This window comes from Microcaecilia unicolor, chromosome 2 (assembly GCF_901765095.1).
Source record: "Microcaecilia unicolor chromosome 2, aMicUni1.1, whole genome shotgun sequence".
NCBI lineage: Eukaryota > Metazoa > Chordata > Amphibia > Gymnophiona > Siphonopidae > Microcaecilia > Microcaecilia unicolor.
In genome coordinates, this window is record NC_044032.1 from 71753685 (window position 1) to 71771333 (window position 17649).

The following is a 17649-nucleotide window of genomic DNA, read 5'->3' on the forward strand; positions in this document are numbered from 1 at the left end:
TTTGTTTTTACCAATAGGACAGTGACAGCTCATATGCATGAAATGGTGTTTTCATAGGTGTAAACCACATTTGGATGATTTATCTCAGGATCTGAGGTCTGGTGGTAGACATTTATTAACAGTTCCAGGTGGGGAGGTCGTGAAATAAATTACTACTACTACTACTTAGCATTTCTACAATGCTGCCATGGTTACGCAGCGCTGTACAAGTTTAGGCAAATTACATGGAAGAAGTAAGCTTTCTGGGTGGTAGGATCAGAGGGATGGAAGAGATTATCAGTGGGATTATAAGAGTAGTAGTGCCTATTGTTTTTTGGAGGGTGTTGAAGACATTCCTATTTGCCCAATCTGTTATTCTTACAATAACTATGCTCTGGTTCTACATTGTTTTGTTTTACTGCAAAACATTTTGAATGACTGTGGTCACTAAAATGGTATAAAATGTTATAAATAAATCAATGGACATGTTTTGCTTCTTCTGTAATTCAGACTTTGTGGGGTGGGGTGTATCTCTAACAGTGGGGTGAGAACCATTGCTCGCCACTGAAGGATAATTTTATCAAGGATTTTTCACAGATAAAGGCCTTTATATGCACATAAAATGGCTTTTGTAAACATACCCCAGGGGTTAGACTGTACAAGTACACATGGTACCAAGAAGGCAGGGATTTATTCGACCCACATGTAGGAATGTTCTGGTAGAGATTGGATAAAGAGCAGGCAGAGTTGAGATTTACATGTGTTCTATATAAAATACATATTCATTTTACACACAATAACATTCACACCTGCTTTTGGGCAAGTATCAATATCTGTGACTTAAATCTAACCAGAGAAAAAAAAAAGAGCAACCCTGGGCCTTCAAGACTAGGACAACAGGAGTACTTTATTAACAGGTGACTCAACACGGGCCATGTTTTGGCGCCAAATGACGCCCGCCTCAGGGGTCAGAGTATTGATACTGAGGTGTATTAATAATGTAGGTCAAGTGCCTCAACACATTAAAGTGTTGTTCAAGATATCCGCTGCAACACGAAAAAGCAGGCTCTAGCAAAAAACCTTCTCCTGTGCAATCTAACCACAATTTCTGCTAGTTTACCCTAGAATTTTATAAAGACACATAGACAACTATGTGTCTCACAAAATAGGCTAAAAATAGTGCCTGATTGCTCTCCAAACCTGGGAAAAGTGTTATAAAATTACCCTCTGAAAATGCACCAAGATTTAGAAATAGGATGTTATTGCTTCTACCTAGCCGTGACTGTAGTGTCCCGTATTTATTGCTTGCTGTGTCATTTAGTCTCAGAGATCCTCTGCCTCGTTCAGTCCATGACTGTGTGATTTTGTTAAAAATAAAGAGCTTGCAATTGATCTAAAGGGTCAAAAGAAAAGACGTTATTTAGAAAAATGATAAAGCAAAATGAATACTTCATTTCAAATATTTGTAGAAGTCCCTCATAAATTAGTTCACCATAAAAGGAGAGAAGAACGAAGAGAAACAACTCACATTTTAAAGATCTTGTACACCAACAAAGAAAAGAAATTTGAATATAAAAAAGAAGAAAAATAAAAACTATCAATGAATACAGCATTCTTCAAGTTCATGCTATGGAGAGAGATTAGTACTAAAAAGAATTATTATTGTGGCAAATGACTGGATAAACAAACCCAAATTACAGCTACTCAGGGCTGCCGGGAGGGGGGGGCAGAGGGGGCAAGATTCCCCGGGCCCAGCCTCCAAGGGGGGCCTGGCACTGGGGTCTGTCTCTCTCCTACTCCTGTGTGTCAGGACCCGGGTGATTGTGTTAACGTGATAACCCGGTCCCGGCACACAGAAGCAGAAGAGTGACAGACAGAGGAGCAGAAACAGGAAAGTAGGGAGAGGGGGGGTGGCAGACAGGAGCAGCCCGAATGGGCAGGGGCAGCAGCCTGAGTGGGGGGGGGGGGGCAGCAGTCCTGCCCCAGGCCCAGCTCTGTGTCTCGGCAGCCCCACAGCTATTCACACAACCCCATATTACAGCTATTCATATTAATTAACTCATAAAAATACCCTAATCCTTAATCAGAGACAGGAAATTTTTAAAAAGTTTTCTAAATGCACTGGGTCAAAATATATAAGGCCTGATATAAAAAAAAAAAGTTGAGCTTCTAAATTTATGCTCTTAAATTAGATAGGCTTTTAAATGTGTGCCCTATTTTCAGCCAAAACTTAGGAGCTTAAGTTTTCAGGGGGAAAATACATTTTAATTTAGGAGCTTAACAGTTATGCTTCTAAATTTAGGCCCACCATTCATTTGCACGGAAATGAATGAAAATTGGTGCTAAGCTCCTAACATTTTCCCCACCCTAAATGTTATCCCTGTTGCTAACTGTATGTTTAAGAGCTAAGGGGGTCTTTTACTCACGTTTTTAGCATGTGCTAAAATTGGGCATGCGCTAAACGTTAGAGATGCCAATGCATTCCTATGATATTATAAAGTGTCCCAGACAAAAAAAAATCTCTTATAATCTTTAAAATACCAAACAGCACTCTTAAATAGATTTAAACAGGAGTAACAGTGCATCAAACTTTAGTCATACAGTGAAAAAACTTATTTTTATATTCGTTTTTTGGGGGTCATCAGATCTAACTGCAACTTACACCATCCGAACACAGTGTTCCTTGCTCCATTGGGTAACGGTTGTAATGCAAATCCTCATAGGACCACCCTTACTTCAAACCGTGCGTAATATCAACTTATTTCAAAAACATATATGTGATAGGCATAACTACTAATCTTTTTCCATTGTTTTCTTATTATTTTTCTCTTATCGTTTTATCAACGACACCAATTGGCAGCACTTTTAACCAAAGGAGAACCTCTGCCGACGTGGCCAGGTTTCGAAAAAAAAATCTTCCTCAGGGAAGAGGCTCTAACTCCATGGTTCAAACTACTCTCCTGCATAGCAAAAAATGGCCACCTCTAACATTTAGCGCATGCCCAATTTTAGCGTGCGCTAAAAACGTAAGCAAGTCACAATAGCCCTTCCTACCTACCTACTATAAGGAAGCCCTTACCACGCCAAGATAAATCAGCTTTTTAGGCATTTAGGGGGAGATTCTATATATGTCGCCAAAAAAAATCAGCACTAAAATCAATGCTGCCTAAGCGTATTCTATAATTGGGGCCTAGATTTAGGCACTGATTATAGAATATGCTTAGCTGATATTTCAGTGCCTAAATGTACGTACATCCATTTACACCAATGAAAATGTGGCGTAAATCCAAGCGTGTTGATTTAGGCACACTGGACCATATTCTATAACTAGGCATGTAAATTTCAGAACACCCACAAAATGCCCATTTCTCCGCCCATATCCGCGCTTCTTTTTGCCTGCGCGTGTTAGAAGTTCGGCGCACATCATTACAGAATATGCTTAGCAAGTTCTGTGCCTAAATTCTAATCAGTGCCAATTAGTGCTTATTATTGCTTGTTAGGTTATCCGTGCTCATTAGCTTGTTAAATTACGCACATTGTTATAGAAAATCAACGCAGATCTCTAGGCGCACTATATAGAATCCAGGGGTTAAGGGCAGCTTTGAGCATGCACCTCACCTACAGTTCTGCATCCTGCATTTGGTTTGGTACTCATTCCTTCTAATTCTAGAACGTTGCATTCCCTAATTTTCAAGTAGTGTGTAAATTTGCATGCACAACTTAAAAAATAAGGTCAGTTTAATGCATAATTTAATGAATTAATTAGTTGCTAATTGGCCTTAACGTAAGCAAGCCTTAGTAAAAGACCCCTTTACTGTTTGTGCTCATAAACAGGCCTCTCTGAAAGTATACTAGAGCTGAGTGCACACATTTTTATTCAAAATTTCACTTACTCCCGGATTCTAGAAAGGTCACCCACAATAATTAGTTGATGAGCTCCAATGATTTAATTATTGGAGCTAACATTCACCTAACTGGCACTAATTATGATTTGGGCGCCAATCTGACAACGCACCACTATTCTGTAACAATGGGCGCCTAAACTGGATTGCGCACAACTGAAAAGGGGACATGGCCAAGGGAGGGGCATAGGCAGGTTAGGGGCATTCAGAAAAAAATATGCGCAGTATTGCAAGAATAACAGGAATCTGTACATAATTTGCACGCCAGGATTTACAACAGGTTTTAGGGTGCATCAGTCCTTGTGCCCAAAGTTGAACACCGAATTTGGCAATCAATGCTAAGACTGCTTATCCTGAACAACCCTTTACAGAATAGCATTGAGAGCCGAATTGTACCGGCACTGAATTTTCGGTGCCATTTATAAAATCTGGTCCTAAACTCTCTTTATATTTAAAAGACTTTATTGAGAACCACAAGATAAGATATGACAGACATAAACATTGACTATGACCAACAGAGAAAGCAATCTATCCAAGAAACTAGTCAGAACATATTTTGAAGACTCTAGTTCATACTGCCTTTTTCAGATACAGTTTTATTAATGAAAATACAGTCTTCATAACCTAAGGGGAAGTAGTGCTCAGGGTGGGGTGAGTGTCTTCAGGACGTGCCTACCTGCAGGACATTGCGCTCTGCTTCCTCCCCTGTTAGAGCATCAACTTTTTTTAGCATGCAGGTATGGGTCGATTTGGAAATGTAAGCAGCTGCCGATTCAACCAAGGTTATATTTTTCTTTAGGATTACTTCTGAAAGGAAACAAAAGGGTAAAATAATTTATATATAATCCTGAGAGTACTACAGAAAGCATAGTACTCGACTTTACATTTTATTACATGCTTCACCAACAGGCTCATTTTCGAAAGAGAAGGACACCCATCTTTCGACACAAATCGGAAGATGGGCGTCCTTCTCACAGGGTTGCCCAAATCGGCATAATCGAAAGCCGATTTTGGGCATCGCCAACTGCTTTCCATTGTGGGGATGACAAAATTTCACGGGGGCATGTCGGAAGCGTAGTGAAGGTGGGACTTGGGCGTGCCTAACACATGGGCGTACTCGACCCATAATGGAAAAAAAAGGGCATCCCTGACGAGCACTTGGACGACTTTACCTGGTCCTGTTTTTGTTACGACCAAGCCTCAAAAAGATGCCCGAACTGACCAGATGACCACCGGAGGGAATCGGGGATGACCTCCCCTTACTCCCCCATTGGTCACTAACCCCCTCCCACCCTCAAAAAAACATTTTAAAAATATTTTGTGCCAGCCTCAAATGTCATACTCAGGTCCATCACAGCAGTATGCAGGTCCCTGGAGCAGTTTTAGTGGGTGCAGTGCACTTCAGGCAAGCAGACCCAGGCCCATCCCCCCTCACCTGTTACACTTGTGGTGGTAAATGTGAGCCCTCCAAAACCCACCACAAACCCACTGTACCCACATCTAGGTGCCCCCCCTTCCCCTGTAAGGGCTATGGTAGTGGTGTACAGTTGGGGGGAGTGGGTTTTGGGGGGCTCAGCACCCAAGGTAAGGGAGCTATGTACCTGGGAGCAATTTATGAAGTCCACTGCAGTGCCCCCTAGGGTGCCCGGTTGGTGTCCTGGCATGTCAGGGGGACCAGTGCACTACCAATGCTGGCTCCTCCCATGACCAAAGGGCTTGGATTTGGTCGTTTCTGAGATAGGCGTCCTTGGTTTCCATTATCGCCGAAAGTCAGAAACGACCAAGTCTGGGGACTACCATCTCTAAGGATGACCTAAATTTCCAGATTTGAGTGTCCCTGACCGTATTATCGAAATGAAAGATGGACGTCCATCTTGTTTCGATAATACGGGTTTCCCCGCCCCTTCGCTGGGATGTTTTGCGAGGACGTCCTCAGCAAAACTTGGGCGTCCTTTTCGATTATACGTGGCATTCTGGAGGGGGTCACCCGGCGGTAACGGTTACAGCTGGGTTAGCGCAGGAGCCCTTGAAGTGGCAGTAAGTGCGTCCCCCTGCATGGTCACTCAGTAAGTTCAATCTTACCACATGGCCATTTCTTTTTTAAGCCTTTTTACCCATTGTGGAAAAAGGGCCTCAGCACACTAGCGCAGGGCCCTTTTTACTGCAGCTTAGGAAAAGGGCCCCCTAATGTAGCAAAAAATGGAATACTGCAGGAAGCACTCAGGATTCCTTGGTAACTTTGAAATCAGTGAGCCCTAACCGTGCGCTAAATAACTTTTCAAAACTTTTTTGAGATGACGTGTCAGGGGCGGCACATGGGCATTCCTACATTAAACCAGTTAGTACACCTATATTACCATGCACTAGCTGGCACAGATAATGCAGGAATCCTTACTGCTTATAAAATAGGTGGTGGTAAAGTGCTTACGCAGTAATAAAAAAAAAAAAAGCAGCATGCTAATAGCAATATTAGTGCATGGTCATTAATGCAAAAAACAGAAAAAAGCCATTTTTATGGCCGTGGTAAAAATGGCTTTAGCATGTGGGAAAGTCCCGCATAATGGTGTGCTAAGGCTTATTTTTACTGCAGCTTAGTAAAAGGGTCACCCAAGTTACCTTGAAGCGAGTTACGCTGAATATTTTTTCAATATCAATTACAATTAAAAGAGATCATTATTTTTTTTGTACAGTTACAAATTAAAGTGTATGAAACACTGCCTCCCCTTGATAAAACCCAACATGTTATAACTTATACTGCCCTTCAATTGCAGAAGGAAGAAATTCAATTCTGATTGATTTGTGAGAAAATGGAAAAAAACATGTTTTGCCTGGTTTCTCTTCACTGAACTTACTGTCTTTTGCCTCTGAAATATTGGGGATCCTGAAGGGGCTATGCAGAAGTTCAATATACATTATGGTGAGACATACTTTCTAGATTACAGATAGGCCCATATTTTTGAGCATAATTGGACATACTTCATGGGGCAAATGAGACACAAATTTGATATATTGAATTTGCAGTTCCAGTCACAAAATGTAACTCTTTTAGGCCCCTGTTTACAAAGTGAATGGGCTGTTTTGGCCTTTACGCACCACCAGCCGCTAGCGTGGCTTTGTAAACAGGGGGGTAAAGAAAGGGATCTTCTGATTCTAATCACTAATTTCTCTCAGTTGAGAATGTTTGTTTAAAGAACTTCAAGCTCACCTACCCTTACTCACACCTCTCCTACTCCCTTCACTCTTGCGCATTCCCCTCCGCCTCATCTACCCTCCAATTGCTCACTTACCCTTGCTCATACTTCTCCTACTCCCCTCATCCCTGCATTTCTACATTCCTATTTCTTTTGTTACTCTGATAATACTCAACTTATTTCTCTCCACCAATACTTTGTAATCCCAATTACTATGTAAGCTGCATTGAACCTGCTTTGAGTGGGAAAGCGCGGGGTACAAATGTAATAAACATATAAATATATATTCAAAATGATTTAACTGGCCACAAACGGCTGCTGACCAGTTAAATCATTTGTTCATGGCTATCTGGTCATTTTCAGCAGCACTCAACAGGCTATCTTTGCTGAAAATGACCGGTTGGCACCTAAGTGAAAACTGGTTATGTTGGGGGCACAGTCAGCACTTGGCCGCATAAGTTCCAATATTCAAAACTTAACCGGCCAGGTTTAGATTCAAAATGTTACCACAGAAATCACAGTCCTATTTTGTATGTGTCAGATCATGGCTGGTTAAGTTCTGAATATTGACATATCCGGGAATAATGCTGGTGGCGGTTAGCAAAATGCTCACTGCTGCCGGCTGAATACTGACTCCTAAATTTCTTAGCTCTGTAACTGTTGAAATACCAAGGAAAAATCATTCCACAGTTTAGGGCCCAATAGCCAAATGATTTCTAGAAGTTAATTTGTAGCATAATACCTATGTTTAACATTCAAGGTGTCTATTATTTTAAAGCCTATTTAATAAAGGCAACATAGGCACTGTGTGGACTTATAAAGCAGGCTCAGAGCCAGCCTCAATAGTATGAAAATACCCATGCACACATTTGCACCATGGGCTCCTCCAAAAAGAACGAAGGATGCCAAGCAACTGATGACTGGACAGTAAAGGAAAGGGATTCCTAAAGAAAGACAAGACCCCTGAAGAAGGCTTGCTGCCGAAACACGGACCGTGTAGGGTCCCAATAAACTCTGTTTGGAGCTCTTACTTCTGTGTTTGGGCTGATCACTTGGACTTAGTCTTCTTCCACCCTTGGTCTGTTTTGGTGGTGGATAGAAAGCACACTGCTGATTTCCTTGCTGAAGGGGCAGCACCGGGTGGGGTTGGGGCTGTGGATCTCTTTAGCTGGTGGGGCTTGGGCATTCCTGACATCAAACATAAGATTTTTAGCAAGTGGCGAGGGGGGGGGGGGGGGAAGCAGAGAGCAAATGCGCGCCCCCCAGTCTACCCCTGGGCTCCCCAAAAAATGGGCTGCTGGCTACGTCCCTGCACTGCAGTACTGAAAATTTAAACTAAAATGAATTGCAAGTCTGAGAAAAATAAAGCTTTTATGGAGATCATCTAGTTGCATATTCCATAGCATTGGGCTAGCGACTGAGAAAGCCATCTTATATACATGTACTTTTGACTCTGGATAACCTCTGTCTAAAACAGATAGCACAGGTTTTTAAGTCCATACATTTCAGAGGACTTTTCCTTACTTTTGCCTAGTGGAAAATGTTTTGAAAACAGGGTCCCTTACATGAACATGACATGTTATGAGGCACCAATAAGTTGCAGTAATGCAGGAGATCTGGTAGGTCGTGACTGCTATACTCACTCCTGCCAATGCGCTAGAAGAGAGCATGCTTTTTATATGCCATGTACAAATTAAAAATCCATGCAGTCTTACTTGGCTGGGTGGAAGTCTTCTGACAAGACTCTGTGCCCAAAGATGTTCCTTTCTTGCACCGATACTTTTCAACAGGAAATTCTGAAGATTTTTGAGGACTCTAGAAAAGAATGAAAAAGCAGTGGTTGAAAATTGTTCACCTTTGTCTTATATTTTAATACTTCTGTTAATTTAGGGGGTAAATATTTGGCCCGCAGTGGTAAGCGGCTAGTAAGTTGCTTCCGGCTGCGAACTGAACTAACCCCAGACATTCAATGCTGAGATATGTGCAGCTCCCACATGTGTGTGTGCTGACCCAGAAGATAGGATACTTCCTTAGGAGTAACCTAAGGAAGTATTATTTCAGAGAAAGGGTGGTGGAGGCGTGGAATGGCCTCCAGGTGGAGGTGGTGGAGTCGAGGACTGTTCCAGAATTTAAAAAGGCATGGAATAAGCATGTGGGATCGCTTAGGAACAGGAAGAATTAGGGGTTACAGAAGATGGGCAGACTGGATGGGTCATATGGCCTTTATCTGCCGTCATGTTTCTATGTTTCTATAACCAGGCAGTGGCCAATATTCAGACCGGTGCATAAAGTTAGAACAGCCTTTTTGCTGTCCTAACTTTATGGAATTATTTAACTGGGTAGCGGACTAAATATCACTGCTAACCAGATAAATACTGGCTCTGTCCAAGCTTCACCACTGGACTGACCCTAACACAGCAGGCTGGGGGGTGGACAGTTAGTGGTGATATTGAGTGGCACTAACTGGCTACCGAATATACTTAACTAAAGGTCGAGGGCAGTTTTGGCACTAAAAATGGCAAAAATTGGTGTGAACCATGTATAAGTTCACACACAGACACACACACAGGTTCTTCTCCCTGCCTCACTCACACCCCACCACACAGATCCAGCATGCCCTCTCTGCTGCCCTCACCCACATATATAGACCCAGCACGCCCTCTCTGCTGCACCCCCCCAAGCATTCTTTTTGCCCCCTGCCCCCCCCCCCCCCCCCCCCGCCATGTACCTTCAAATCTCTGCTTCCATACAGCATTGGCACTGCAGCGGTACAGCTAGGACTCCTGTTGATCTGCTCTGGAACGCATCTCCTCTGACTCGTCCCGCCTCCTCTGTCTCAACTTCCTATTGCCGCATGGGTGAGACAGGTCAGAGAGTGTGCTCCGGAGCAGACTGCAGGAGGCCTAACTGTACCACTGCAGTGCTGGTGATGTAGGAAGCAGAGATTTGAAGGTACACAGCAGAAGCATTGGCAATTGAGATGCCGGAGAGATCTCATGCGACCGACAGGGGGGCTGTAATATACATTCCTGTTGCTGAAAACATGTATATTACCCCCATCACTGGATTTACTAAAGGTTTAATGTCCTTTAGTACATCTTATATTGGAATAGCATACTAACACCTATTTAAAATGCTCATAAAAGCATATCCTTAATATACTTTGGAAACAGGTCTCTGAGAGACTTCACTGATTGTCTGTTTCCATAGGACTGAGAGCTTTAGGCACTGATCATGGTTATCACTTAACCCAAAAAGTTAAAAATTCAAGGAACTGTGGATTCTAGAAGCACAGAAACATAAAGTGTTCTGAACTGACTACCTTTCGCAGTGCCAGAAATCCCACTTTCAGATCTTTGCAATTAAGAATCCTTTGGGCTCATCCCACACTTTCTTGAATCCTGGTACGACTTTTTTTGCTCTAACTCCTGCACCGGGATGCTGTTCCAAGCATCTCCCACCCTTTCTGTGAAGAAATATTTCCTAATGTTACCAATGAGTCTACTTCCATGGAGGTTGATATCATGACCTCAGATTTTAGAAATGCCTTTCTTCTGAAAAAAATACACTTTTTGGGCTTTGTTTATACTTTTCAGGTTTTCGAATCTGTCATACTCCTCCTCTCTCTCCTTCAAGGTTAAACATATTTAGCTTAATAATGGCATTAACATTTATAAATTGTATATACTTGTAAATGGCAATTTCAGAAAATCTCTATTTTCACATGGTGATCACATCATGTGGAGATTTCAAGGGGGCATGGCTTGTGCAGGACACGTGTCTACACATCTTTCCTATTTTACAAAGGGAAAGCATGTGTTTTGGAAAATAATGCCCAATGTTGTAAACCCGCATTCTCACACAGAAGCTGTTGGGTGCACACTGCTCAGCTACTTCCGCTCTGAGATCCAGCACATACACGTGCAGGAGTGCACATCCTTAGTCATATTTTATAAAAAGCTTTGTATTCGATAGAGTCTTTTGTGAAATACTTCCAGAACTGACCATGTCCTTACCTGAATTTAATTAGAACAAACAATTTGTAATACAACAGTCCAAACCCTATCCTTTTATGTGAAATTTTTTTTTAAAAAGTTATGGGTTATACCTTTCCCTATGCACCCCTTCAGTGTCTGGCTATTTTATTTTTTGTTACATTTAAACCTGATTTTGCATATTTATTTATTTGTTACATTTGTATCCCACATTTTCCCACCTTTTTGCAGGCTCAATGTGGCTTACATAGTACCGTAAACAGCGTTAGCTGATTCCGGTATGAACAAGGTGATATTGAGGTACATGTATGATAAAGACCATTGGAACTTAGAGAGTGAGAGGAAGGATTAAGATATGGCATCAAGGTAGGAACTGAGGCATCTGGGTTGAGACATTCATAATTCTCCAAGTATTTTACAAAAGGCTCTGCTGAACAGCCATTTTAGAAAGTAACACATTGGGGGAAAAAAGCACCATCAAATGGTGCTTTAAACTTCTACTATAAGAGCTGGCAAATGCACAACGTGTGCCAGTCTTACAACATACTATGTACAACCAATTATGTCTTCCCTTCCTACAAAAAGGAAGCTTTAGCAAACTAAGGGGTTCGTTTTCAAAGCCCTTATGAAGCAAGAAGTTGGGAAAGATTGCAGGATTATTTTTGATTAAGAGAATGTGTTACAAGATGCAGACATTCACTACTGAAACTAAACAAAATATGTCTTACCAGAACTCTCTCCAGCATATTTTCCCCAAAAACAAAGTCTGAAGTGCTATTGTCTGCACCCTCTGCTTGCTGACTCCTAGGACACAGGTAGAAAGGCAGTGAACTTAAAGAGGAAAGCACTTTTACAGTCTTTCCAAACTTTTCATATTAAACAACAATATTAGATAGTTTTTGCTCTTTGTTGATTTTATTGGTTTTAAAATTTTGGTTTTGATATTTTTGAATGCATTTAATACTGTAGAATCTCAAAAATGGTAAAAAAAAAATGAAAATCCAAATTAATAAAGAACATAAAATACTATATATATATATATATATATATATATATATATATATATATATATATATATATATATATATAGTATATATACTTACACAAAATATTACCAGCACAACCATAATGGACTTCAAAGCACAAAAAAAACCCCAAAAAACAAACAACCCCTGACACACAAAATCCCCCCCCCCCCCCAATAATCAGTCAAAACCTACATTAGAGATTTAGGGCCCTGTTTACAAAGGTGCACTAACGTTTTTAGTGTGTGCTAACCATGTAGATTGCCATAGGATTATTATGGGCATCTACACTGTTAGTGCATGCTAATATTTAGCACATGCAAAAAACGCTAGCGCGCCTTTGTAAACATGGCCCTTAAAATTTAACCCACTCCCTCCCGATTCCACTCCCAGACTAAATGCTTCAAGTTTTAAGTTTATTAAAATTTTTATCCCACCCACAGGAATTCCATCTAAGCAGTGTACAATCTAAAATGAAAAGGAATAAATGGTTTCTAAACAAAAGCCTATTAAACACATTGGGAAAGGAGGGAGAACGCCATTTTATGACAGTAAAGTGGGGATGGGTAAAAACAAAAGGTATACTGCACTGCCTTCTCTTCTGCCTGACGCAACAAACGCCACATCATACCATGACACTTCTCATAAAAATTACGACGCATAAGGAAGACCCCCCCCCAACAGAACACCAACACAAGAAAAAAAGACTGAAAACTACATACCAGTAACAAAAACTTTGCAGGGTGGGAATTAGCCAGGGGGGGGGGGGGGGGGGGGGGAGGGGAACAGTCTTAGGAGGGAATTCTCCCCCTTGAATGGAAATTGGTCTGAGGGGAAAGGTCCTAGGAGGGAACTGTCCAGGTGGGAATTGGTGGGTGGGAACTGTCCAGAGGGAACTGTCCAGTGGCAACTCGCTGGCTTCCAGCAGTTACATGTGTAACTAGCATTAGAGAATAGTAGTAAGTCCACATTTATACTCCTAACTTTAGGCGTGATCACTTACACTATGTCAATGGCTGGTATACATGCTCATGCCTAAATGCTATCAGTACCCACGTAACTCAGAAGTCTTTATCAATAATAGAGGAAGAAAGAGATAATATGCACAACCTTCACAATACTCTTTCTCTGGAAAAATACAGCTCACACAGATATCAAAGCTGTCACTGAGGTACAAAAAGACTCATATGGGAAAAGCTTCAGATCCTTTCGTCCATTTCTGTATGTCAGAAGAAAATACGGTAGGATTTTCCAGGGTAAAATTACTTCACAGGCATTAAAAAAAACCCTTGAGAATTAATTTGTTAAAACTTCAGTGAAATCAGCTTTCATGGATCCAAAACAAAACGTGACGTTATTAAAACTTTCAGACTTAATGGAAACATTCATATAGTTCTTTTCCTGTGTGTTATATGTTTTATTTTTAAATTTGTACACCGCTTTGAACTATACACCAGCAAGGTGGTATAGTAAATCTAAATAAATAAACTTTTGCTTCCACTTGCACCGACTGTGGCCAAAGTTTTGCCAGACAGGTTGTGTCAAGGTGCAAACTGTGTATCAGCTTTCTGTCACCATAGGCGGTCGGTATCCCAACTGTTTGGGGAGGCAAAAGGGGGCGGGGTGGGGGGGCCGGGGGTGGGGCTTAAATCCATAATTGTCTGATAACACGCAGAAAAAATAAATAAATAAAAATAAAAGTTACAATTAATACCTTTTATTAAATTTAGATATTAGATATGTATCATATGTCAAAGAATAAAGTGGTTGCTCAAAGCATATTCTAACCACAATCGCTGAACTGCAAAACACTATACACAACTTTGTCCAAAAACACACTCAGAACCTTACTGTACCATAAATATTACACTGGGCAGACCTAATACACCAATATACCACCCATATGGAAAATGCAGACCGTCAACAATATGAAACAAGGGATCATATCATCACAATTCTCATGTAGAGCCACAAAACACCCTAATTCATGTCTAATGTGGGATAAAATGCCATAAATAAGTAAATAAATATAAACTTTTAATGTTGAGCACCTGATTCTCAAAGTGGACATATTCCAAACACTATAATGAAAATAAAATGATCTTTTCTACCTTTGTTGTCTGGTGACTTTTTCTGATCATGCTGGTCCAGTATCCGTTCTGCTGCTATCTGTCCTCAGTGCAGGTCAGGAAGTCATCCTCCTTAAATATCTCCCTGGCAACCCAGGACACCTCCAGCCAACCCCCCCCTGCTTTCCCAGCAGTAAGGTAAACAAACCATAAACCAATTTCTACAACTGCTAGAGGGCTTTCACTGCAGCTCCTGCTGTGAGGATGCAGGTAAATTAACAATTTAATCCCCTCAGAGCAGCTGCACTCCACAGCTGATCCATTCTGCTGCAGCAGGGGGGAGGCTTAGCCTCTCTAAGCCTCTTATGCCGGGCGCCTATGTCTGTCACATTACTTGCTTGAAATGTCACCGGACTCACTGAAGTTTTAACAAATTAATTCTCAAGGGTTTTTTTTTAATGCCTATGAAGTAATTTTACTCTGGAAAACCCTACCACATTTTCTTCTGACATATAGAAGTGGAGGAAGGGTTTTGAGGCTTTTCCCATATTTGTACCTCAATGATAGATAGAAATGATATCTGAAAATATTGAGTACCCATATAACTTACAGCAGTCTATAACCTGTGCACACAATTTTGTGCGGTAAGTGTGAAAATGGGCACAGGAGGTTATAGAATTAGGGGGTAAATGTTTTTTCAAAAAGTAAGTTTTCAAGGACCTGTTAAACTTGGAGTGAAGGAGTAGCCTTGTGGTTAGTGCAGTGGACTTTGATCCTGCAGCCATTTTCCTGCCCATCTCCACAGCACCATTCCCAGCTCTGTCTCCCTCCCCTCATGGTCTCCTTGTGACTTTGGGCAAGTCACTTCACCCTCCATTGCCCCAGGCACAAATAAGTACCTGTATATACCATGTAAACTGCTTGGAAAGTAGTTACAAAAACCACAGAAAGGCAGAATATCAAATCCCATTTCCCTTTCTGAAGGGAAAGTTCTAGTCATAAGACGACTTCCCTATGAGGAAAGGCTAAAGCAGCTAGGGCTCTTCAGCTTGGAGAAAAGGCGGCTGAGAGGAGATATGATAGAGGTCTATAAAATAATGAGTGGCGTTGAACGGGTAGATGTGAAGTGTCTGTTTATGCTATCCAAAAATACTAGGACTAGGGGGCATGTGATGAAGCTACAATGTAGTAAATTTAAAATGAATCTGAGAAAATCTTTCTTCACTCAACGTGTAATTCAACTCTGGAATTCGTTGCCAGAGAATGTGGTAAAGGCAGTTAGCTTAGCAGAGTTTTAAAAAGGTTTGGCCGGCTTCCTAAAGGAAAAGTCCATAGACCATTATTAAATGGACCTGGGGAAAATCCACTGTTTCTGGGATAAGCAGTATAGAATGTTTTGTACTTTTGGGGGGGATCTTGCCATGTATTTGTGACCTGGATTGGCCACTGTTGGAAACAGGATGCTGGGCTTGATGGACCTTTGGTCCTTCCCAGTATGGCAGTACTTATGTACTTATGTAGTAGATTGTTCCACAAAGATGGTCCAGTGACACTGAAAATGGATTTGTCTGAATGAGGGGATGATCAAAAGTCATTGTTTTTGGGATCGCAGATCTCATGAAGGTGTACCAGGTTTCAGTCAGCAGAACAGAAATAGCAGCAGACCAGTGTGAGAATTTTATAGGGGATGCGAAATGAGATCAGTAGTCGGTGCTCATTTTAAAACAGCAGTATGACAAGATCCTAAAATTTAGATCCTGCAACACATTTGACTGTTGTATTCTGGAAAAACTGTAGTTATTCAGTTAAATATATGCCCCTAAAAAGGGCATTATAATCGTCCATCTGACTGAGTATTAAGAAATGAAGTAGTTAACATAGTAGAAGACGACAGATAAAGACCTGGATGGCCCATCTAGTCTGCCCAACAAGGTAAACTCATATTCATACCGCAGGAAGTAGCCGGGCTTCCTCCTGCGGTCAGCGCTGAGCCTGCATATTCAATGTCGGGCGTTTCCGGTGACTGGCATTGAATATCCGGTTTATTTTTGGACACCAAGAACATAGCTGGCCAACTCGATATTCAGCACTGACTGGCTAAGTTCATAGCGGCCAAAGATAGACCAGCTATTGACATGGTCACATTTGACAGGAAAACTTAGCTGGCAATGTGCTGAAAATTGGCGGATAGCTGGTTATATTGCATGATATAACTGACTATCCACTAGGCACTAATCGGCGATATTCAGTGAGAGATAACTGGATATCTCCCACCGAATATCGCCGGATAGCTGGCTAAGTGCCTTTTAACTGGGCCGGAGCTGTTCCTGGCCAGTTAAATGGTTTTTGAATATCAGCCGGATAGTATAAGGTATGATGTGAAACTACATATGTATACTTGATACTGTACGTAGAGATTTTTGATTAAAGGATGAGTGTGCCTAGTACTCTGTTGCTGCTCAGCAAAGGATGTGCAACTTGCGAGGGGAACATACAGCGCTACTGGATGGGGAATCTATGCAGCTAGCTGGCATGAACAGAGTGCGCAACTATTTGGCAGAGAGTGTGTACACTCAGCCAGGGGAGAATACCTACAACTACTCAGCACCAAATGCATGAAAATGGTCAGCTGTGGATATGCTACAGCTATCGGTTTCCAAAACAAATATCAAATTCTCAGATGACATTTGGATGAACAGTTACTTAAGCCTAAAATTCTGATTGAATCCAGAGCCCCATAATAGGCCAGATGTACTAAAGGACTTTCCTCATTTTGGGGAAAAATTTTCAACAAGCCACATAGCAAGAAAGTATAGAGAAACATTTGTTCTTGTGAAGCTGCCTGGGTAGTTTGTCTTTGAAAATTAGCTGGGGCTCTAGGGAAGAAAGTTCACATGTATAGTTGTATGTACATTTTCTAAAATTTCCACTGACCTAAATTTGTCCCTGGCAATGCCTACTTAAAAAGCATCTAACTGTAGCTGCCTAAACTATTTGGCTACTCTGTTTGGGGCAATTTTCAAACCCAAGGATCTGGGTGCTCAATTCTAGAGCTCATTTCCTTATGAATTCTCTACCCCACCCCCCTTCCCATATGTCTATGAGGAAAAAAAGCTCAGCATATCTGCTCCTCATTATCTCAAATTTAAAAAGTACACTGAATAAATCTTCAAGGGTTATGAAAGGTATTTCTGAAAGTTTTACTTTGCACTCTATCTTAAAACTTTTCTTTCAAAGTATGTGACCTCAAAACACAGGCTAAGATACAGAAACAAATACATTATAAGTAAAGGGTGTCCTGCTAATGCTGGATATTACTGGGTACCATACTGTACCTTAGTGTTTTAAAGTTTGAAACATCCAGGCAAGTATGTGACCCCCTTGCCTTTTCTGTTTTAGATGAGGTCACTGAAGAAACCTGAAACAAAAATGCAGAAAATCCATTAGATATTGCTTCAGCTGTTGTACATACCAGTGGCGTACCTAGG

The 17649-nt window shown here is 41.3% G+C and overlaps 1 protein-coding gene across 2 annotated transcripts in view; it reads right to left on the bottom strand.

The window, feature by feature from the left end:
• RANBP3L (RAN binding protein 3 like) overlaps window positions 1-17649 on the bottom strand; it is a 98213-nt gene that overhangs the window by 17849 nt on the left and 62715 nt on the right. Inside the window, exons 8-12 of one of the 2 annotated variants that reach the window (XM_030193044.1) lie at window positions 17497-17579; window positions 11796-11871; window positions 8788-8887; window positions 4558-4685; window positions 1252-1372 (exon numbers count right to left, since the gene is read on the bottom strand). In XM_030193044.1, coding sequence (XP_030048904.1) covers window positions 1252-1372; window positions 4558-4685; window positions 8788-8887; window positions 11796-11871; window positions 17497-17579 — 508 coding nt within the window. Of the gene's footprint in view, window positions 1-1251; window positions 1373-4557; window positions 4689-8787; window positions 8888-11795; window positions 11872-17496; window positions 17580-17649 lie in introns of both variants that reach the window. The other variant, XM_030193043.1, reaches the window with a different exon arrangement.